Here is a 24,378-nt window from a genome sequence, read left to right as displayed (position 1 = left end):
AAGTTAAGCTTGTTACTAATTTCATAGGACAAGTGTTATTGATTTTCATTACAGATGAGGAGATGGGGTGGAAAGGCTAATAACTTAATAAAGCTACTTGACACTGGCAAATCAGACTCCAAAGCTCATGCCTTTTCTAATGATCTATGGGCTATTTCTTCAGGGGAGGGAGAATGGAAGCCGGTGAAGATTTAGGCTATAGTTGGACTAAAGGAAGAAAAGAACTATGTCACCGTTGGATTTATGTAGAGTTTACTGTAAAATTGATATCTGCTCTTAGGGTGGAAAATATGGGAAGAGTGGTAGATGACTGTGTTAATTTTTGCAGAAACATTGTATAAAATAGGTTAGTGGGAACAATGCTCTGAATTCTATTTCTGCTGTGTTCCATAAATCTTGCTTCAGAATTCATAATACAGACTTGCACAGCAGTTACAGTTTTAGTTTTGCTCTCTACAGTTTCAGTTACCCATGTCAACTGCAGTGTAGAAGCAGAGCCGATCCTCCTTCTGACATACTGTCAGAAGATCAGCAGTAGCCTAACACTATATCACAGTGCCTGTGTCATTCACATCACTTCATCTGATCATACAGGCATGTTACCATCTCAAGTCATCACAAGAAGAAGGGTGAGTACAGTACAATAAGATATTTTGAGAGAGAGACCACATTCATGTAGCTTTTATGATAGTATACTGTTACAGTTGCTTTATTTTATTATTAGTCATTGTTAATTTCTGACTAGGCCTTAATTTGTAAAATTAAACTTTATTATTCGTATGTATGTATAGGAAAAAACAATATATATAGGGATCAGTATCTGATTTTAAACATCCACTGGGGATCTTAGGACGTATGCCTTGCAGATAAGGGGAGTGGGCTGGGAGGGCTACTGTACTCTTTTTTTTTTTTTTTTTTTTTTGCATTTTTATCTTTTTTTATACACAAATAGCAAACTCAGTAAGTAACTTGGCCAGAAGACTTAATTTATTGGGTGTGATTAAAGATAAATAATCTAAGAAGTGACCTCCATAAGTTAACATTTAATGTTCTTTGCCTTTACCCCTGCTTTTTTAAAAGTACTATACTTTGCTTCTGTCAGTATTAGAATGAATCATATTTAATTGGGCCAAAAGAGTTGAATATTGGCAATTTCATGTGGTTCAATGTAGTAGTGTATTTTGAAAGGACAAGAAGCAGTAATTGTAACCATTGTTAACACCATTACAAGGATCATGTCTGTTTCATACTTACTAGTGTTATATCCACTGCCAAGCACAGTACACATAGTAGACATTCAATACATAATTTATGAATGAGAAATACAGGTTTTTGAGGTTTCATACAGGTTTTGTAAGAAATTTAGGTAAAGATGGGGCCCCTGGGTGGCTCAGTCGATTGGGTGCCTGACTTTGGCTTGGGTCATGATCTCGCAGTCTGTGAGTTCAAGCCCCACGTTGGGCTCTATGCTGACAGCTCAGAGCCTGGAGCCTGCTTCAGACTCTGTCCCTCTCTCTCTGCCCCTCCCCCACTCTCACTGTGTGTCTCAAAAATAAAAACACACACAAAAAAAAGAAATTTAGGTAAAGATTAAGGGAAATTTTCTTCTTGTCAGGCCCTAAGTTCTTTTTAAAAGACTGAAAGAGAAGGAATTTTTAGCAAAGCTCTTTTATTTCTAATGCAAGATAATAATAAATAATAAAATTTTTACTACTCTGGCCTCTTAGCCTTCTGTTAAAGAGGTTCCCCTTCTTCCACCATTTCCACGAACCCAGCAGAGATTTAATACTCCTTGCTTTCCCCCTCCTTTCTTGGGAGGCTTTCCACTGCTTTTGCCTTTCAATTACTCTGCCTCTCCTTTTATAAACTCACGGTGGTTGACATGAAAAATGCACTGATAACTTCACCTTTCTCATTTGAGGCCAGAGATGCAGCTTTTTTCTATACACTAACAGCTTTTACAAACTATTAAGTATGTAATATGCCCAATCCTCATTTCTGTGTCCAAATAACTTACATAAATTATCTTGTCAGAATGCAACAACAAAAGACTTAGACTATATCATAGTCATCTAATAATAGTTTTCCAGATCCTTATGTTCACAGATGAGAGGTTGTAATAAGGCAGAAGGCTAAGAAGCCTCTTGTTTGGGATTGCCCGGGGGCTTTGGCACAAATATGAAGTAAATGTATTTGTCGTGTCATTGTCTGGTATTACTGCTTTGGGCCATTATTTTACCATGTACATTTCTTGCAGTATTGAGTTTCATCCACACAGTGGTGCTAGAAAACCAAGAATTGGTGATTGTTTCCCTCCTAATCAGTGGAATATGTACTTCTAACTGTTCCTTATAAAATAAATACTTCCTTGAATCATATAATAGCAATTTCCTCAACCTTCATCAAATCCATAACTAAGTTTATAATGATTTTATGGCATAAACCTTGAAAATAAAACACCCGGGGCACCTGGTGGTTTGGTCAGTTAAGTATCCGACTTCCTCTCAGGTCATGAACTCTCAGTTTTTAAGTTCGAGCCCCGTGTTGAGCTCTAAGCTGACAGCTCAGAGCCTGGAACCTGCTTCAGATTCTGTGTCTCCCTCTCTCTCTCTCTTCCCTTCCCCCACTCATGCTCTGTCTCTGTCTCAAAAATAAATAAACTTTAAAAAAAATTAAAGAAAAAAACCCAAGTTATTTTATCAGCAGAATGGGTTTATTTGGGATTATTAGATAATTGTAATTCGGGACATGCAAACTTTGGCAAAACCATCGGCAAGTCCAGCAAACAAAGGAGAAGAATGTTATTTTATGGAGAAGGAGGAGGAAGTTGGGAAGGATTGTTTTGAATGAAAGAAAGTCATTGGAGAACAGCAAAACTACAGGGTAATGTTGATTTCTCACTAGCTATGTTACAGGAGTAGTCCCGCTTCTTGTAGGAGATGCAGTGTATATCTTTTCCCTGTTGGGGCCTGTAATTGAAGATTCTTCTATTGAATATTCCTCTGTTGTGGTCTGCAATTGCCAGTTCTTCCCGTAACTGATGTTGAGTGGTGGGGTTCCCCCTTCTGGCCTCCCTTCTTTCTGTACTTCTAGTGAGATTTCCCTTTATTAATATTCACAGTGGATTTTACCTTGCTTTGCTTTCGTCTGTGTTACATATTGTACTTATAAGTAATCTTTTATAAATTTGAATCTGAACTTTACTCTTCTGCTTAAAAACTCTTAAATGAATCACATTAAGTTTACCGATAAAGACAAGGTCTTTCATGATCCAATTCCTTCCTAGTTCCCTAGCTGTTTATCTGTAGCCTTTTCTTGTATAGTTCTCCATGGTGCTTTGTAGTTAGCCACCTTTTGTTTCTTGGAACACAAATTTTTCCTCCTGCTTTTGCCTGCTTTTCCTTCTGCCTATGGTAAGTAGGGGTGTGTGTGTGTGTGTGTGTGTGTGTGTGTGTGTATAGATATATTTCTTCATAAGTTAACTTTACCTTATATCCTTTCTAGCGTGGGTCATATTTCTGAAAGCTTTCGTTAATTCCCCTCCTCCACAGATCAGTGCCCAGTGTTATGGTACCCAGTAACTTTTTCTTCCAAACATTTATTGCAGTTTCATTATATATTTATTTATGAATTATTTGACTAATGTCCATTTCCTTACTGAATCATGAGTGCTGAAGAGGTAGATTCTGTGCTCTTTGCTCATCATTGTGTCATTGGTGCCTATTGAATTATTGCTGAATGAATCAGAGAATAAATATAAGTCGGCCAGGCCTCAAAGCAGGTAATAGAAGTAGGAACAGATGAACGTTATGGAAAAAAAAGAAAACACTTGAAATTAGAATACAGTAAGTTGAGTTTTATATTAAGGTAAGGTATTGGCCCAGCATAGTTTACTTTTATATTTTCTGTCAGAGCAGAAACTAATTCTATGTCATGGGCAGCCCTGAGTGGTAAGGGTTCGTATCTGCATGTGAAGGAAGGAAGAGTGAGATTACATTTAGCCGATTAAAATTATGGAAATAGTAAAGAGAGTGGATCTTAAAAGTTCTCATCACAAGAAAAAAATAACTAGGTGACAGATGATGTGTTAAGTAAACTTACTATGCTAATCATTTCACAATATGTTCATATATAAAGTATATTATGTTATACACTTTAAACTTACACAGTGTAATATGCCAATTATATCACAATAAAGGTGGAGAAAAGTAAAATAAACTTACAGAAATCGCTTAATGCCCAGTGCAAAACACTGTTCTTCAGGAAGCCTCGTTTCTAGTCCAGGTAGAATATTTTGTTCTGTACTCTTGGGAAATTTGATAAAACATTGGAGAAATCACCACTTGTTCTTACATTTATTTCCATAATTATGAAACAAAATAATGAAAACATTCTCTATTTCCTAATGTGTGGTAAAAAAAAATTAATGAGATATAGAGGTGAAAGCATTTTAAAAACTATAAAAACTCTACATAAAATGGACTTAATATTTGCCCCAGAGACAGGAAATCCTCCAATTTTAGAATTTGCCTATTCTTTTTATTCATAATTATAAGGAAGAGGTGCCTAAAAGAAAAGATGTTATGGCATGAAAAACCCTATCTCTTATGGCCACTGTCAGGGATCGTGCCAGTTTGATTCACTGTTTATCCTCTACACACAGTGCCTAGTGGGTATCTAAAAATTGTTTTAGAATAAATAATATAGTGAATTTGTTCTTAAAGCCTTTGTGATTAGCATTCTGTGATTTCTTCACCTTGTGAGCATTCTGCAGAAAGATAATCAAAAGTGAAACCTGTATTTATGTTTATTTTTCTTGTATTTCAGCTGTGGCAGAAGTAAAACTTCGAGATGATCAATATACACTGGAACACATGCATGCTTTTGGAATGTATAATTACCTACACAGTGATTCATGGTATCAAGACAGCGTCTACTACATTGATAACCTTGGAAGAGTTATGAATTTAACAGTGATGCTGGTAAGAAAAATACCTGTAATAAGAGGATTTTCCAATAAATCTGATTCTTAATTTTCATTTTTAATCTGATGTCCAGGGGCACCTGGGTGGCTCAGTTGGTTAAGCGTCCGACTTTGGCTCAGGTCAGCTCAGAGCCTGGAGCCTGCTTCTGATTCTGTCTGTCTCTCTCTCTCTCTCTCTCTCTCTCTCTCTCCTCCCTCGCCCCTCCCTTGCCCCTCCCTTGCTAGCACTGTCTCTCTCTGTCTCTCAAAAATAAACAAATGTAAAAAAAAAAAAAAAATCTGATATCCAGAGAATTGAGGTACACATATCTTTAATCTATGGAATCCTATCGTTAATCTATATAAGGCTCTGTTCTGTTTAATTCAATTTTAATTTTTCCCTTTGTTCTTATCACTTATTATTCCCCTCCACACCCACCAATGAGCAACAATTCTAATGGATTTTATAGATCAATGTTAATGTAACTGTTCATGTCTGCTTTTTCTAATGTGAAGTATTAACTCTGACTATGACAGTGAATTTATTTTTCCTTTTAATTCTTACTTTGTGTATTTTTAATCATGCTAATTGAGGCACAAACATTTTGTCTGCTATGGATTTGTCCTTTTAGCATTATGAAATGCCCTTTTTATCTCTAGACTCTGGGAATGATTTTTGTTTGTCTTGAAATCTTCCAATATTAATATAGTGTGATAGCTTTTTTTATTAGTAGTATTCATCTTTTTCTTTTTTCTTTCACTTTATCAGTGTTGTTGTTTTTAGTCTGATGCCTTAGACCACTCAACCATCCTGACATGACAGTGTTGTTATTTTTAAAGTGTGTCTCTTATAAACAACATATAGTTGGGTCTTGTTTTGTATCTAGCATGACAATCTGTCCTTTAAATGAAGGGCTTAGGACATTTATATTTAATGTAATTACTGATATGGTTGGGTTTATGTTACCATTTTCCTGTCTTTTCAGTTTGTCCCATCTGTTCTTTGTTCTTTATCCCTTTGTTCCTACCTGTTTTAGAATTAGTCAAATTTTCTTAAAATTCCATTTAATTTTCTCTTGGCTTTTTATCTAAACCTGTTTGTACTATTATTTTTTTTTTAATGGTTAATGTAGAGATTGTAGTATTCATCCTTAAATGGTAATAGTCTGCCTCTAACACTAAAACTTTACGGTAGTAATTCCTTCTATTTCCCTTTTACCCTTCAAGCTATTTTTGTCCTATATTTTACTTCATATGTTGTAAATTCCACAATAGATTGTTAATGTATTTGCTTTAAACTGTCAGTAGAATGATAATAGCTTCCTAACTGCTCTCTGCTCTTTCTAGCACACCTCTACATTGCATCTACAGAATCATAGAGTGAATTTTTTTTTGATTCCACATGTAAGATTAATAGGTTATTTGTCTTTTCTGACTTATGTCACTTAGCAAGATGCCCTTAAGGACCATCCATATTGTCGCCAAGGGCAAATTTCATTCCTTTTTATGGCTAAATAAAATATTCCACTTTTTATATAATGACACATTTCCTTTATCCATTCATCTAGGGGTTTTTTTTGTTTGTTTTTTGACTATTGTAAATAATGCTGCAGTGAACATAAGGATACATACATCTTTTCAAGTTAGTGTTTTTATTTTCTTGGGATAAATATCCAGAAGTGGAATCACTGGGTCATAGGGTAGTTCTATTTTTACTTTTTGAGAAACCTTCATACTGTTTTCCATAGTGGCTGCACCAGTTTACATTCCCACCAATAGTACATGAGAATTTCCTTTTCTCCACATCTTTTCCAACACTTGTTACTTCTTGTCTTTTTGATAATAACCATTCTGGTAGGTATGCAGTGATAATCTCATTGTGGTTTTGATCTGCATTTCTCTGATGATGAGTGATATTGAGCAAGTTTTCATATAGTTGTTGGCTGTCTCTAGGTCTTCTTTGGAAAAATGCTCAGATGCTCTGCCCATTTTTTAAGCATGTTTATTTATTTATTTTGAGAGAGAGCAGAGCAGGGGAGGGGCAGAGAGAGAATCCAAAGCAGACTCTGTGCTGTCAACGCAGAGCCTGATGCGGGTTTCAAACTCACGAACTGTGAGATCATGACCTGAGCTGAAATCCAGAGTTGGACACTTAACCGACTGAGCCACCCAGGCACCACTCCCATTTTTTAATCAGATTTTTTGTGGGTATTTTTTGGGGGGAGGGTGGGTTGCTATTGTATAAGTTCTTTATATATTTTGATACCCTATGATTTGCAAATATTTTCTCTCATTCCCTAGGTTGACTTTTCATTTTGTTGATCATTTCCTTTGCTTTGCAGAAGCTGTTTAGTTTGATGTAGTTCCACTCATTTATTTTTGTTTTTGTTGCCTTTGCTTTTGGTGTCAGATTCAAAAAATCATTGCTAAGACCAGTGTCAAGGAGTTTACCACTTACGTTTTCTTTTGGAAGTTTTATGGCTTCAGGTTACATTCAAGTCTTTAATCCAGTTTATTTTTGTGTATGATATAGGGGTCCAGTTTCATTCTTTTGCATGTGGCTGTCCGGTTTTTTGAAGACCATTTATTGAAAAGGCTGTCTTTTCCCTATTGTATACTCTTGGCTCTTTCATTGTAAATTAATTGATCATATATGTGTGATTTTATTTCTGGACTCTGTTCTGTCTCATTGACCTCCACTTCCATACTGTTTTGATGATTGTAGCTTTGTAAAGTATTTTGAAATCAGGAAGCATGATGCCTCCAGCTTTGTTCCTTCTTTCTCAAGATTGCTTTAGCTTTTAAAAAAAATTTTTTTTCAACGTTTATTTATTTTTGGGACAGAGAGAGACAGAGCATGAATGGGGGAGGCACAGAGAGAGAGGGAGACACAGAATCTGAAGCAGGCTCCAGGCTCTGAGCCATCAGCCCAGAGCCTGACGCGGGGCTCGAACTCCCGGACCGCGAGATCGTGACCTGGCTGAAGTTGGACGCTTAACCGACTGCGCCACCCAGGCGCCCCAGCTTTTTGAGGTCTTTTGTAGTTCCATACAAATTTGAGGATTGTTGTATTTCTGTGAAAAATGCCATTGGAGTTTTAATTGGGATTGCATTGAATCTGTAGATTGCTTTGGGTAGTATAGACATTTTAACATTGATTCTTCTAGTCCATGAGAATGGAATATCTTTCCATTTATTTGTGTTTTCTTGTAAATTCTTTTTATTAGTTTCCGGTGTGTCCTTCCAGAGGTAGTTTGTTTTTTCTGTATGTCTGTTTTTTATTTTTTTTAGCAAGTGTAAACACAAAGTGATCTATTTTTAAAATACAAACTCCTCATTGGTATATACAGTTTATTGTGCTCTTCTCTCCAACCTTGTGTTTTGCCATTTTGTACACTAGTCTCTAGCAATACCAACTCTTGCAGTTACTGAGACATGCCCTCTATCCTGTTGTCCTCTGCTCATTTTTCATGTGATTAACTCTACCTGGAACATTTTTCTTAGTTCTTACCAGGTTGCTTCCCGGTCTTTACTTAAGACCTAGCAAACCATCTCTTCTATTAAGCTTTCCCTGACATCCTCACTTTGCTCCTCTGGGAATATTCAAACCATTGGCTCTCAGATCTATGTGGACTTTTAATTCCTTCTAGCCAGAGGTTTGCAAGACTTTTTCTGCATAGGGCCAAATAATAAATATTGTACAGTTTGTAGGTTAGACAGTCTTATGTCACAACTGCTCAGTTTTGGTGTGGTAGTGTGAAAACAGCGTTAGATGATATGTAAATGAATGAATGTGACTGCATTCCAAGCTCAATTCCAAACTATTGACTATAGTTTGCCAACCCTTGGTCTAGGCCCTGGGTTTTTCTTATTTTTCTATAATCCTGCCATCCAGCAGAAGATTTGGTCAGTATGTTTGTTGAAATAACAACTGTTTAAAGCTTGTTCTTATCCTTTGTAGTTGTCTTTTCATTCTTGATAGGATCTTCCTCTTCTTATTTCTTCTCTGGATTCAGGTATGAGTCTTTGGTTTATTGAGATAAATAACTTTACTGAATAATAAATATTTACTTCTATATTATATATACTTTTTTTTTCATTTTTTTTTTCAACGTTTATTTATTTTTGGGACAGAGAGAGACAGAGCATGAACGGGGGAGGGGCAGAGAGAGAGGGAGACAGAATCGGAAACAGGCTCCAGGCTCTGAGCCATCAGCCCAGAGCCCGACGCGGGGCTCGAACTCACGGACCACGAGATCGTGACCTGGCTGAAGTCGGACGCTTAACCGACTGTGCCACCCAGGCGCCCCATATATTATATATACTTAGTTATATATTTTTATTATACGTATGAATATTATATATTACAAATATATACTTTATATATATTCCTCAGCAAACATTTATTGAATGCTATTATGCTTAGTAGCCACATACACAAATAAATTGATAACATGTAACAGTGGAAGTAGGGATAAGATGCAGACCTAGTACAGAGGAGGAAATGATAAATGTTGAGAGATGAAGTGTTCCAAGAAGTTTCAGAGGAGTTGTCACTTTAACAGAATTTTGAAGGATCAGTTAATTTGCCATGCAGATTGAGGCAGCTGTGTCTGCACATGACTTAAAAGGCACATTCAGCAAACTTCCACAGGCACATGTGTGCACTACGGGCGCTCTAGATTGGTTTGCTAAAACACAGTGTATGTATGGAAGGACCAAAATAGTATGTATGCAGGCTTTGGTTGGAGATGAGGATGGCAAGGTGAGCAGAAGCCAGGGTGTGAAGGGAGGGAGGAACAGTCATGTGTTAAGCCAAGAGAAATATTAAAAAGAAAATTGATTCTTTGATTCATTTTTGTACTGTGCTTGGCTGGGAGAGGATATGGTAGGGTCACAGTTTTGGGCCAGAAGCTTGGTTTTATCAGTTTACTTGTTGATAGTTGTGATTTGGGATACTAATTTCCAATTTAAATCACAAGATTGATTGGAAATGTGGAAAGAAAGTTTAATGGTAGCATTTGAAATAGTATAAGCAGTGTGGACTGGTCAATATAGTTTTCTTCTCCCATTGGAAAGTTTTCAAAGGAAATCAAATACTGTAAATTAAAAAAATTTTATTAAAAAAATTTTTTTTGGTGTTTATTTACTTTTGAGAGAAAGCACACATGCGTACAAGTGGGGGAGGAGCAGAGTGAGAGTGAGAGTGAGAGTGAGAGAGAGTGAGAGTGAGAGTGAGAGAGAGAGAGAGAGAGAGAGAGAGAGAGAATCCAAAGTAGGCTTCAGGCTCTGAGCTGTCAGCACAGAGCCCAATGCGGGACTCAAACCCAGGAACTGTGAGATCATGACCTGAGCAGAAGTTGGATACTCAACCAACTGAGCCACCAGGCACCCCTCAAATACTGTAATTTTAATAAGAGTGCTTATTTGACATGGAATCTGGACAAAGACTAATATGTCTTTAATCCCTTTTCCTGACCTATTTGCTAGCTTCTATGGACATATTAGAATAACTAGTTACAATTCCTTATTTAGTTTAGTTTCTCTACTTATAGGCTCATTAAAAACACTGTATACATACACATTCTATATACACTATGTACTAGGATAGTCTGTACATATGAGCCAAATGTCTGACATACATGTGCAGTGTATTACCTATACATGATTATACATGTCCATACTGTACATATGCATAATTTGTATTTTATTGTGTCTTTTAACTTTAAGGGCTTTTATATTTTTTAGATTCTGTTGTGTTTTGTTTTTTTAGGAAGACAAATCTAGTATCTGTAAATTCCCTAAGAATATTGACTTCCAGAGCCTAATTCAGTCACATAGTCTGATTTGTACTATTCACTCAATCTTCAACATATTTATTGAATACCGCCTATATGTTACACATTGTCATAGGCACTGGGAATTCTGCATCATACAAAATAGTCTCTTCCAGTTTATTAATTCACAGCAGAATATGAACTACAGTTGACCCTGAACAACACTGGGAATCTGAGCATTAAACCCCTCCTCCACTGTGCAATAGAAAAGTACTAGTTTTGACTCCCCCAAAACTTAACTAATAGCATACTGTTGACCAGAAATCTTGATTAACACATTTTTTTTTTATTTTTTTTTTAACGTTTATTTATTTTTGAGACAGAGGGAGACAGAGCATGAACGGGGGAGGGTCAGAGAGAGAGGGAGACACAGAATCCGAAACAGGCTCCAGGCTCTGAGCTGTCAGCACAGAGCCCGATGCGGGGCTCGAACTCACGAACCGCGAGATCGTGACCTGAGCCGAAGTCAGCCGCTTAACCGACTGAGCCACCCAGGCGCCCCTTGATTAACACATATTTTATATGTTGTATGTATTCTATACTGTATTCCTACAATAAAGTAAGCTAGAGAAAAGAAAATGTTACTGGGAAAATCGTAAGAGGAAAAAATAGGTTTACAGTACTGAATTGTAAAAAATTCACTTATGAGTGAACTGTTGCAGCTCAAACCTTCATTGTCCAAGGGTCAACTGAATTTCTTTCTCTTGCTTCCCCAGTTTGAACTTGACATTGAAATAACAATCTCTTTTGTTCAAAAAAGTATACACCTTTCCATATATATAATGTATATTTAAGTTTGTTTAGCTTCCTGATAAAATTAGGAAGTTTTTTTTTTTTAATTTTTATTGACAAGCAATAAGGTATCATAATTTAGAACACAGGGCTTGAAAGTTTCCTCAAGTTGCTTTCTTTCATAGTTCTCATTTATCATCTCATCCTTGAACTCTTTGAGCACTTCATATGCATTCTCTGTTTAGCTAAGGTCCTTGAATTATTCAGTATAATAGGGGTGCCTGGGTGGCTCAGTCGGTCAAGTGTCTGACTTCGGCTCAGGTCATGATCTCACAGTTTGTGAGTTTGAGCCCCACATTAGTCTCTGTGCTGACAGCTCAGAGCCTGGAGTCTGCTCCAGATTCGGTCTCCCTCTCTCTCTTCCCCTCCTCTGCTCACTCTCTCTCTCTCTCTCTCAAAAATAAATAAACATTAAAAAAAAAAGAAAAGAAAAGGTGTATAGTACATACTCTAATATTAATTTACTAGATCTTGTAATGTATTAGATCTTGTATGGAAAAGACCTACCATATACCTTTTTTTTTTCAGCTGGTGAGGTGACACTATGTTTGAGGATCCCTGGCTCCAAATTTTGGTTTTTGCAGGTTTATCTCCTGGGCTGGAGAGTTGTCCCCAGAGAGGAGTCCTCTAGGTTCTTGTCTGAGGGGTATAAGGCATGATCCTGTTTTCTGAGATGCAAGCAAAAGGAAAAAGTTTTTGGTACCATCTTTTAATATGTGGGGATCTAACTCATTCCCCTCTTTTCTTTCAGTAGAGTTCTTTACCCCTATGTTTAGCTGGGCCTGGTGGCCAGAGTCAGTCTAGTTAAAACTAGAGAAGTCTCCAGTTTTTTCCTGCAGTGGGAATTTATATTGTTTTGGAGAGAAATGATATTTTTATGATTTTTTTTTCCACCCCAGAACATGGTATGTCTTTCCATTTATTTAGGTATGCTTTTATGTCCTTAAGTAAGAGTTTTATAGTTTTGCTTTGACTTTATGCTCATTTTATTAAATTTATTCTTAAGAATTTTGAGGTTTCAGCCCATTGTTAATAAAGTTTTGCTATTTTTTTAGATGCTTATTGTATAAACATTGAAATAACAGCCACCTTATTTGATAATTTAGTAATTTTTACTTACTCCCATTTAGGTTTTCAAAAGGTACAGTTATATCGTCAGCAACAAGAAACAGTTTTATCTCTCTTTTTTGTAATGTTTTTGAACATGGAAATAACATTCCCCTGCTATTCCATTTTTGTCTTATTGCTGTTACAAGATAGAACCTCTGAAACAATGTTGAATAATAATGGGGGTTGCAGGTATCCTTGTTTAGCTCTTGATTTTAATTATAATGGCTTTTAAATTCACTTAAGAAAATACTGTTGGTTTTGATCAATAGCCTTTATTTTTTTATTTTATTTTTTTAAATGTTTGTTTATTTAACACATTTATTTTTGAGAGACAGAGAGAAACAGAGCATGAATGGGGGTGGGGCAGAGAGAGAGGGAGACATAGAATCTGAAGCAGCTCCAGGCTCTGAGCTGTCAGCACAGAGCCCTATGTGGGGCTTGAATCCACAAACCATGAGATCATGACCTGAGCCAAAGTCGGACACTTCACCGATTGAGTCACCCACGTGCCCCTTCATTTTTTTAAAGTTGCTTCCTTCGGTTTCTGTTCCACTGTATTTTATCAAATGCTTTTCAGCACCCACTTACTGTTAATGATTATATGCTTTTCATTAATTATCAATGTAGTGAATTAAATTGATACATTTATTAAATTGCTTAATTTCCTGGGATAAACCTTTTTTGGTAAGAATATATTCTTTTCATGCAATATTGGCTTTTCTGATATTTTATTTTTCAAATATTTGTACTTTCACAAATTATAGTGGTTTCTTTAATTTTTTTTTGGTGATATATGTCAGAATTTTATTAAAGTTTTGCTGGCCTAAAGGAGAGCTTTCTGGAGCTAGAACAACTTAAGATTGGAATGATCTGTTCCTTATATGTTAAAGAAAGATCCTTTTTGGACCTGTCTTCTATCCCTTTGTCCTTTTCAGTGTTAGTCTTCCAGTTACCTATCCAATTTATTCTATGGTAATTGGTTTAGTCAAACTCTGTTTTCCGGGTAATTTTGTAATATATTTTTTTGTTAGAGAAGATCATTCATTTCTTTTTAAGTTTTCAGATTTGTTGCTATAAATTTGCATGTTTATGCTCTTAAGATTATCTTCTGTTTTTCCTTTCTCTGTTCTTTCTTTTTCCTTAATCAAACTTTAGAAGGATATTTTTATTATTTTATTTTTAAAGACCCATGTCTGGGATTGTTTTAGTTTTTTTGCTTAGTTCAGACGCTTTTGTCTTTGGTTTTCAAACTGTATGTAATGCACATCAGAATCACTTGGAGTAATTGATTAAAAAAAGGCTAATTTAAGTTTATGGTTCTTAAAGATTCTGATTCAGTATGTCAGGTTGGTCATGGTCTGAGAATCTGCATTTTATCAGGTATGTTAAATGACTGTGGTCCAGTGACCACATTTTTAAAAAATGTTTATTTACTTTTGAGAGAGAGACAGAGACAGAGCGTGAGTAGTGGAGGGGCAGAGAAAGAGGGATACACAGAATCCGAAACAGGCTCCAGGCTCTGAGCTGTCAGCCTAGAGCCCGACACAGGACTCAAACTTGGGAATGGAGAGATCATGACCTAGGCTGAAGTCAGATGGTTAACCAACTGAACCACCCAGGAGCCCCATCAGTGACCAAGTTTTGAAAAACTCTGCAACTGTGGTGTAAAAGAATACCGTGCTTATTTTTCGGATCAGTAGCAAGAAATTGACTTGCTGTTTGAAGTTATGTGTTGGAGAAAGGTGGAGAGTGTTAGCCACTGGCTACACATTGGCTTTTTTTTTTTTTATTTTTAAGCAGAAAAGTTATTCTGATACCCATTTTTCTGTCTGATTTTTGTGTTTTTGTTTCTGTTTTTTGTTTTGTTTTGTTTTTTTGAGTCAAAGGCACACATGCACAAAACCCTGAGAGGTTCTTTTGCCGTGGCTGGTTTATAAATAACTCCCACCTCCCCTTTGTTAAATCTGCGCTAAACACTATTGTGGTCAAAGAGAAGGCTATAAGGGCCCAAGAAAGGAAATCCACGTGTCTGACCTTGAGATGTTGTCAGGAGTCAGCAGATGGCAGCAGTTCCCAACACACAGGTTTATAGAGGCGTTCTACTTCCAAGTCCGTGTGATTTGTGTGTTTACAGTCCTCAATTTTATAGAAATGCCAGTTGGGTGGAAGAGTGCTTTTAAGAAGTAGAAAATGCCTTTAAGAAAGCAAAAAAAAAAAAAAAAAAAAGTTCTTAAAATTTAATTCTTATGTTGTCATTTTGTTAGGTATTAGGACCTCTTTTAAAATAATGTGTTTTGTTTCTTAATATTTAGAGAATTCATTCAGTCTTTATGTTTCCATTTATCTGAAAAACTACTTTGTTTATCCTAAAGAAGTGTGTCATCTCATAGTGTGTCATCTCATAGTGCGTCTTTAAATTGCACTTAGAATGGGAGGAGGGTTAGTGGATTCCATATGAAACCAGCATTTGTGAGGCTTTGTCATGGACTTAATGACATGCCTGCCTTAACTGCTTGTTAGTCTAGCTGAGGTGCCTGCCAGTATCTCCAGATTAGCATCTCTAAACCTGCATCTTACCTTATTTTCTACAATTGTATTTATTAATAGGGAGCCACTTATTTACCCGGTTAAAAACAAAAATAAAAAGGGAGGGGTAAGGTTGAACTATATGTTCTTCATGAATTATTAAAAGTTTTATGTTATATAGAGACATTCCTCATTCAAATTCCACTTAATTAAACATCATTTTTTTAAGCTTTAGCATAAAAAAGAGCAAGGGAAAAGGAAAAAGGATGTTTTGTTTTTCTTTCAAATAAGTTTAACAGTTATTAGTGATGAAAGCCTTTCTCCAGAAAAGATCACTTCCTTATAAAAGGGCAAAATTTTAAATGTCAGTGTGTAATAATACTAGTAAATGGCTTCCTTGCTTAATTTTGCTTGATCATTTTGCCTTGAACTTGGGTAGTGCTTTCTGTAAACGTATGTGTATTAGAAAAATGCCTCGTCAATTCAAACCTCATCTTCTTAGCTGTTAACTAAGAGGCCCTCAAAGTCCTGTTTAGAGATGTTTTTCTTAAATACATCCATTTCTTAAATACAGTTCATATATGATTTACTGTGTCATTTATATATACTATATTGACCTTATAATTTTTGTATTACATTTTATTTACCCAGGAATTTAATTAAAAATTTTATATAATGTGTTAGCCTGAAGAAAAACTGAATATGGTAGTTGCATTCATAATGTTTTGTTTGTTTTTTGTTTTGTTTTGCTTTGTTCTTGCAGGGGGAGGGGAGTATTCCAGAAATTGCAGTGAGATCTGAGGTATCATTTGTTTACAAAAACTTGGATAGTGGTTTCTTCTCAAGAACATGTGGAATACAGGAGAGACAATTTTTGGACTGGGGTCAACCAGGATTTGAATCTTAGCCCTGCCATTTTCTTACCAGTGGAATTCTAGGCAAATTATTTAATCTTTTTGAACAGAGCTCTTTTTCTCTTAAAGTGTGCATAATGATTTCAATTTCATAAGATTTTGTAATAGTTAAATGAGATGGCAAAAAGTCAAAGCACTTATTTAATATAACACTTGTACATGTAGTCATTCAGTAAATGTTCCATTCATCAATGAAATTTTAATTCTTCTGCAATTCAGCTATGAAATGTTACTGCAGAATTATTTTCACTAGGTTTGAATATAGTTAAATAAACCTTTTTTTTTTTTTTTGGTCTGGAAGAAGAAAATGACTGGGTGGGACTAAGACATTATAGATGCCAGTATCATAAAGCATTATTATGAGGACACTGTGTAAAACTGTCAATGGAAGTTATTCAGAAATAATTTAATACTCTAAGATTTACAGAAGAAAATATTGCATACAGTCCATTTAAAATTAGATGTACCCTTTGAGACTTAGATTTCAAAAATTAGGAACATTCAGATTGCTTTCACTTAAACTATCATTTAACTTATGTAAGAGAGATACTGTTTTCTTTTGTATTTTAATTTATTTTAGCTTTATATTTATATATTTGAATGTCTTAGTCATTATATTGGATATGAAATCATTTATCTGATAATTAGACTTCCAGCAATCTCAGTTATGTGTAACCTTACATTTAAAAGAAATTGGTTTGGGGGGTTCAGTTGGTTAAGCGTCTGACTTCTGCTCTGGTCACGATCTTGCTTTTCATGAGTTCAAGCCCTGCGTTGGGCTCTGTCCTGTCAGCCTGGAGCCTGCTTTGGATCCTCTTTTCCCCTCTCTCTCTGCCCCTTCCCCCCTCATTGTCTCTCTCTTTTTCAAAAATAAATAAGCATTAAAAAAAAAATAAAAGAAAGTGGTTTAAAACAACCTTCATGATTCTGTATGAAGTGAAGAATAGTGATTTAACAGGCTTAAGCTCTGTGTAAAGATCTTTTTTTCCTTTCTAACAGACTAGCGTGTGTCTGTATACACCTTTTTCTGTGCTGTCATACCACAACATTTAGTTGCTTAAACATGTGGATTCTTACTGTGTATATTCTGCATCTTTTTTTTCCAGTTACTATTTTGGAGATCTTTTTAAATCCACTTCAGTGTATTTAACAGTTGTTTGGTATTCCAAAGGATGGAATTTTACAATTAGCCATTCCTTCACCAGTGCTCTCCAGACAGAGATGCCAGGTACTCATCTGTAGTTGAACACATTGTATTTATGACGTTTTACAATAGAAGAGAATCCACACCATGGAGAACCACATAGTGTTTCAGTAAGAGGATGTTAGAAAGGATTATAGGATTGGGCTTGTATTAGGTGATTTTTTTTCTGCTTAATTTTTTTTAACCTTAGTTTTCCTACTCATATTCTTTTTCCAGTTAAACATTTTGAGTGATAATGTATTTCTGGTTGAGTTGTTAAGGCTCTTTATATGCTATCGTACTAGTCCTGTGTTATTTTTGTGGCAAATATTTTTCTCCCTGTCTCCTACATGTCTGTTATTTTTCACAGGAAGACTTTCTCCACCCTGAGATTAAAACATGATTAATCTTCTAACAAAGTTACTTTACTTTTTCTTTAAAACATTTATATTTTTAATCTATCTGGAATGTGGAATTTGTGCATGCTGTCAGGGAGAGAGTAATTTTTTTCCAGAAGTCTCTAGTATTTGTTGACCACTCCATTGTTTTCTCACTAAATGGAAATACCACATGATGTTCTAAATGCCTACGTAGGCATCAACCTGCAGTAAAATATCTCTTTATTGACTCCATTTAACTGAGTGACTGGAGTAACTGGTATTCTCTATTTCTTCTATTTAATATACTGATTGAAGCCCAAAGTAAGCTTAATGTTTACTGCTAGTAGGCCACTCAGTACTTCTATGCTAATAACAATTCTGTTTCTGCTAGTGAAGTTTTACATCACTAATACTCAGATTTGGTCATTCTAAAATCCTTCTGTCGGCTGTGCTTGTCATTGTATTTTCATTATTTAATCAGTATTGTGAAAATCAGTAAAATATGAATACAAAAAGAAGGGAAGGTGCCATTTCAAAGAAAACTAAACTGGGTGCTTTAGAAAAAGACAGTGGGTCACTACAAAACTTGTGGCTAGTAACGACATTTTGTATGGTTTACTTAAATTTTGTTAATATATACACAGATCTAAGTAATTATAGGAACAGAAAATAAAATACATAAATCAAGAATTATTTTGGGCCTGTAGGAAAATCTGTTAACTGAAAACTAAAGCTATACCACCACCACCAACAACAAATTATTGAGCTGAGTACATTTTGATGTATAAGGTGAAGTCTGTTTCCTGAAGTGTAGACCTTTTGTTTTTTTTTTTTTAAGTTTATTTACTTATTTTTAGAGAGAGGGAGAGAGTGCCAGCAAGGGAGGGGCAGAGAGAGAGGGAGAGAGAGAATCCCAGGGAGGCTCTGTGCTGTCAGTGCAGAGCCCCATGCAGGGCCTGAACTCACAAACTGAGATATCACGACCAGAACCAAAGTCAAGAGTTGGATGCTTAACCAGCTGAGCCACTTAGGTGCCCCAGAAATGTAGACCTTTTTATATATTTTCTTGTAAAACATTTTAATGATGGAGCCATCTTACAGCTTTAAATGGTAAGGATATAGATAACAGTAAAAATGTGTTAACAATAACCTAAGTTGTTAATAGTCTAAACATCTAGGCTGATGTCTAGGGAGGCATTTAGAACATGATGTAGTATTTCCAGTTAGTTAAAAATACTGATCGTTAACTCTAAACTTAAGAATGAAGAGGGAGGGACACCTGGGTGCTCAGTCTGATTCTTGATTTCAGCTCAGGTCATAATCATGGTTCCTGAGTTTGAACCCCACCTGGAGCTCTGCACTGATAGTGTGGAGCCTGCTTGCGATTCTCTGTCTCCCTCTCTTTCCACCCTGCACTTAACTCTCTCTCTCTCAAAAATAAATAAATAAACTTAATTAAAAAAGAAGAATGAAGACCGGATTACTACAATGTATTAGTTGTCTGTTGCTGTGTAGTATCTTACTTCAACATGTAGTGACTTGAAATAAAAAACATTTGTCATCTCACTCAGTTTCTGTAGGTCAGAAATCAGAGTGGTGTAGCTGGGTGGTTCCTGTGAAGGTTTCTTATGACATTGTAAGCCAAGATGTCAGCCTGGAGAGCAGTGATCTCAAGGCTCAACTAGGGCTGAAGGATATACTCCCAAAACAGCTCACTCTGTGCTGGTTATTGTCAGGAGCCTTTATGCCCTCTCCGTGTGGGTCCAAGAGAGCAAGATAGAAGATGTGATAGAAACTATGACCAAGTTTGAGAAGTCACATACCGTCACTTCAGTCATATTTTATTAGTTAGAAGAGAGTCGCTAGTACAGCTCATCCTCTAGGCACCTTCTCTTAAGAGACTAACCACTACACTGCAAATATTTGTTCTGTGTATACGGATGAAGGGGGAGGAAGGATTCATTAATAATGTTGGGCTTCTTTTTAGGATACTGCTTTAGGAAAACCACGAGAGGTGTTTCGACTTCCCACAGATTTGACAACATACGACAATCGCCTTTGTGCATCTATCCATTTCACATCTTCTACCTGGGTTACCTTGTCAGATGGAACTGGACGATTGTATCTCATTGGTACAGGTGAACGTGGAAATAGTGCTTCTGAGAAATGGGAGGTGCGGTTTTTGTTATATATTTTTAAGACTTATGCAAAGTCTGGAAAGTATATATAATATAGACCTTAGTGATTTTGAAATAACACTTTCTGGGCATAGCTTATATGTGACCTCTTTGTTTTTATAATATATCATGTTTTGGAAATTTTTAATTATATAGTATGTACCTTTTACACAACTGATACGTTAACCATTTCTGGTTTGATCAGGGGTCTTTGCAAGTTGTCAAGAATTGCATTCATATTTTCATCGCATGTTGAGTGCTTTATATGTGTGTAAAGCAGTACCCTAAGCATTGGTATTGCCTCCTTCTTGAAGAAGAGTTAGCCAAAAATTACATTGGAATATCTTTTCTCCTTTACTCATGTTATATTTGCTGATATCTTTATAAGCCCAGCACACTTCTGCATAACCACTCTGCTTGCTGTCTGGTAAGTTGCCATCGGTCAGTGAGTTGACCAGAGTATTCCCCATTTAGAAAAATACACTGTAATACGCATATAGTAATGTGCCAGTCTCTAAGATACTATTTTTATTTCAGTTTTCCTTTTTTTTTCGTTTTGTTTGTTTATTTTTGAGAGTCTGCACTTGCGTGCCCGCACCAGTGGGGTAGGGGCAGAGAGAGAAGGGGGGGACAGAGGATCTGAAGCAGGCAGGGCTCAGACTCACGAACTATGAGATCATGACCTGAGCTGAAGTCAAGACGCTCAGCCTACTGAGCCACCTAGGTGCCCCTATTTCAGTTTTCTTAAAGCAATGTAATATTTTAAAAAATTATTTTTTGAGAGGTAGTGAGACAGAGCATGAGTCTGAAGCAGGCTTCAGGCTCTGAGCTGTCAGCACAGAGCCCAACATAGGGCTCGAACTCACGAACCGTGAAATCATGACCTGAGTCGAAGCTGGACACTTAACCGACCGAGCCACCCAGGCACCCCAACAATGTAACATTTTTAAATCTAAGGGGCAAATTAGGATTTTAGTAAGTAAGGAATTAATTTCTCCAGAGCCACAGTTTTTGAAGGTGGGAAAGAATGACACAGAGTTATACTAATAAGTATATTGTGATACTTCTGTCTAAATCTCAGCAGGTGGCCTTTAGTTCCAGGTAAACAAACATGAACTTAATAAATATATTTATATCTTATAAAATATTTTTATCAGATCAGATACCTACAATGATCAGGCTTTAATTATTTGAGAAAAACCAAGAAGGCCTTAGAACCAAATGGCTTACCTTCCTAAGTTATATTAAATGGTATACTACCAAATTGTAGTAATTCAAAAAACTAAACAAAAAACATGATAAATAACCAGAACAACGATACCTGTTTAGAGGGGACCTTCACAGGCCTTTGTAGTGGCAGATTCAGATATTAATTGGACATTGTGACATTTTCTGCTTTGGCCTCCAGTGATTTTTTTTTTCTTTTTTCCCCTTCCTTCCTTCCTTCCTTCCTTCCTTCCTTCCTTCCTTCCTTCCTTCCTTTTTCTTCTTTTCTTCTTTTCTTTCTTTCTTTCTTTCTTTCTTTCTTTCTTTCTTTCTCTTTCTTTCTTTCTTTCTTTCTCTTCTTTCTTTCTCTTCTTTCTTTCTCTTCTTTCTCTTCTTTCTTTCTATTCTTTCTTTCTTTCTCTTCTTTTTTCTTTCTTTCTTTCTCTTCTTTCTTTCTTTCTCTTCTTTCTTTCTTTCTTTCTTTCTTTCTTTCTTTCTTTCTTTCTTTCTTTCTTTCTTTCTTTCTTTCTTTCTTTCTTTCTTTCTTTTCTTCTGAGGCAGTGTGGTATATAGCATAGCTACCTGAAACACTTGGAAGGAAAGTGATGGGCAGGAGAGATATGAATGAGAACTTATTATTATCAAGCTGTGGATTCTGTTGGTTTTGATCAGGAAGAGACACACTGACCAAACTCACCTTCAGCTTAAAAATGGCACCACATACTCTGCCAGAAGGAAATTCATATGGGTTTATAATTTATTTGGTTTCTGCTGTGTACATCCCCATGGTGCATATTAGTTTTTAGTAATATTTTTTAAATCATAAATTTAAATCTACTTCATGCCCTCTTTAGTATACACTGGTGTAATGAAATAAGTACGCTCTGAGATGTTTGCAGTGAGTAATAGTTTTAACAGGGGTCTGGGAAGAGGGGGAATGGGATAGGGTTTGGACTTGGGCTTTCACTGAGGTGGGAGGGATACTGTGGAGTACTGGTCACTTTAAGAGAAGCAACTTAGGAGAGTTTTGAGACTTTGGGGAAATTGGTGTAACAGAGGAGGCTAAAGGTGCGAGTGGTTAAGGGGCACAGTAGAGCATACGGGGGCCAAGGAAGGGCAGTGATGACTGAAGTGTTGGAAGAGAAACAAAGGGAGATAGGAAGACTGCCTGCTTTACAGATGTGTTGCCTCTAGTATGATGGGTTGCTGTGTATCAGCAGTACCACGTTTGAGTTGCTAGGCTCGTTCAGGAGACAGGAGCCTTCAGCCTAACCATTTATAAAAGTTTAGACATCGACTCCGCGGTCTCATTCCACCCCTTTCACTCACATGAGAGATAGAGAAGAGGAGGAAGCAATAAACTAGCTATTTGTACCTGACAAAACTCAACCATTTTTCCTTCCTCCTTTTTGTCTCCCAATGTCAACCAACTGAAACCTATCTTTATCATCTCAGTTTTGAGTATGTGAGGTATTTTTGGTTGTTACTGCTGTTTTCTGTTTATGGAAGACTGTAGAATGGATTCCAAAGGTCTACCATTTGAATAATTTGAGAAGAGGTGCTCAAACATTTAGGGAAATTGACATTAAAGCACACTTTTCTTTATAAGGCTTTCAACTAGGAGCAGATAGTAAGAGATTCTAGATAAAAGGATCCCCCCCCCCCCCAAAAAAGTTTTTTTTTTTAACTAATTTTTGTCATTTGGATGTTTTCCTTCAACTCATTTATTTGAAAATCTTGCTTAGTCGACAGTCTTAAAACATCTTTTATTTGTTATTTACTCTTAAATAAAATACAGTAATCTTTTAGATTATGTGTTTGTGATATAAAAAAGAATTTGTTAAGATTTTGTGTCTCTATGATGCCTAAACTTGCTCTTTAAAAAGAAACTTTAATATTATATTTAAATAGAGTTTGTTGAATTATAAGTTTTTTTATTATAACTTTTAAATGTAAACGGTCTCTTTTGTTTTAGAGAAATAAGAGTTTTAGTGATATGTTCTCCAATTCCTTTGCCTCTGACCTTTGCAGACTTCCAGGAACAAACAGGAACAAACCAAAACAAAAACAATAGGAAAAAACCATACACACGCACATGTGCACACCTGTGCACCAGTATGCACAACATTCAGAAAGTAAGAGGAACAAAGAAATAAATCATATATGAGATAGGAGAAGAGACGAGGGAGACCTGCTTCTCTTCTGTAGAGCACTGTAACTTGGTAATTCTTTTCTAGGAGGTCACTTCTAGTTCTCTTTCTCCTTTTGATGTTGTTTGGATGCCTTATTGTTTACCATGTTTTTAAGCCAAGAGTACTGGCCAGTTTTCTCTGTGAAATAAATAGGTGTCTTTCAAAAGTTCTTTTTCAAAGAATATTAGTTGAACTTGCAACCTTTATTTAAAGGCTTTTCGCATTTTTCTACTCCTTGTAATAAATAGCATCCAATTAGTTGTTATATTGTCAGAATTTTGTGCATTCCCGCTGTGCTGTGTTTGTAATATGTACATTTATGTGTGTGTGTGTGTGTGTGTAATCTTTTTTTATTTTAGATTATGTTTAATGAAGAGCTTGGGAATCCTTTTATCATAATTCACAGTATCTCATTGATGAACGCTGAAGAACATTCAATAACTACCTTACTTCTTCGAATAGAGAAAGAAGAATTGGATATGAAAGGAAGTGGATTCTACGTTTCTTTGGAGTGGGTCACTATCAGTAAGAAAAATAAAGGTAAAATATAACTACAATGTGAATCCACAGGGGTTGGTGCCATTTAGTAGATTTTGAAATGCAAAGCTGTTCCTGTAAATGCTGTTGTTGCTGTGATTCTAATACCCCACATCTAGTGGGATGAATTCCTATAGATAATTTCTCCTCAGGTATATATTGGTATAGAAAGAATAACTTCTGGGGAGCCTGGGTGGCTCAGTCGGTTAAACGGCCGACTTCGGCTCAGGTCGTGACCTTGCGGTCCGTGAGTTCGAGCCCCGCGTCGGGCTCTGTGCTGACAGCTCGGAGCCTGGAGCCTGCTTCCGATTCTGTGTCTCCCTCTCTCTCTGCCCCTTCCCCCATTTGCGTTCTGTCTCTCTGCCTTTCAAAAATGAATAAATGTTAAAAAAAAAAAAAAAAGAAACAATAACTTCCACAGTCAGTTATGCCTTTTTGTATAAAAGGAGACATTCTTACATAATTTTGAAAGAATTTAAAGTGTATAATTTCAGTATATACAAGACTGTACACATATATTCTAATGTGTATATGTATCACATACAAGGATTATGTATATAA

At 36.1% G+C, this 24,378-nt stretch overlaps 1 protein-coding gene across 1 annotated transcript in view; it reads left to right on the top strand.

Annotated features, from left to right (window-relative positions):
• Positions 1-24,378, top strand: part of NUDCD1 (NudC domain containing 1) — a 77,809-nt gene that overhangs the window by 8,303 nt on the left and 45,128 nt on the right. Inside the window, exons 2-4 of the mRNA XM_011291445.4 lie at positions 4,828-4,982; positions 19,693-19,878; positions 23,640-23,820. Of these exons, the coding sequence (XP_011289747.2) occupies positions 4,828-4,982; positions 19,693-19,878; positions 23,640-23,820 (522 nt within the window). The remainder of the gene's footprint in view (positions 1-4,827; positions 4,983-19,692; positions 19,879-23,639; positions 23,821-24,378) is intronic.

This window comes from Felis catus, chromosome F2 (genome assembly GCF_018350175.1).
Source record: "Felis catus isolate Fca126 chromosome F2, F.catus_Fca126_mat1.0, whole genome shotgun sequence".
In the NCBI taxonomy this organism is placed as follows: Eukaryota; Metazoa; Chordata; class Mammalia; order Carnivora; family Felidae; genus Felis; species Felis catus.
The sequence above is the reverse complement of the archived record's forward strand: the minus strand, read 5'-3'. Positions and strand labels throughout refer to the sequence as shown.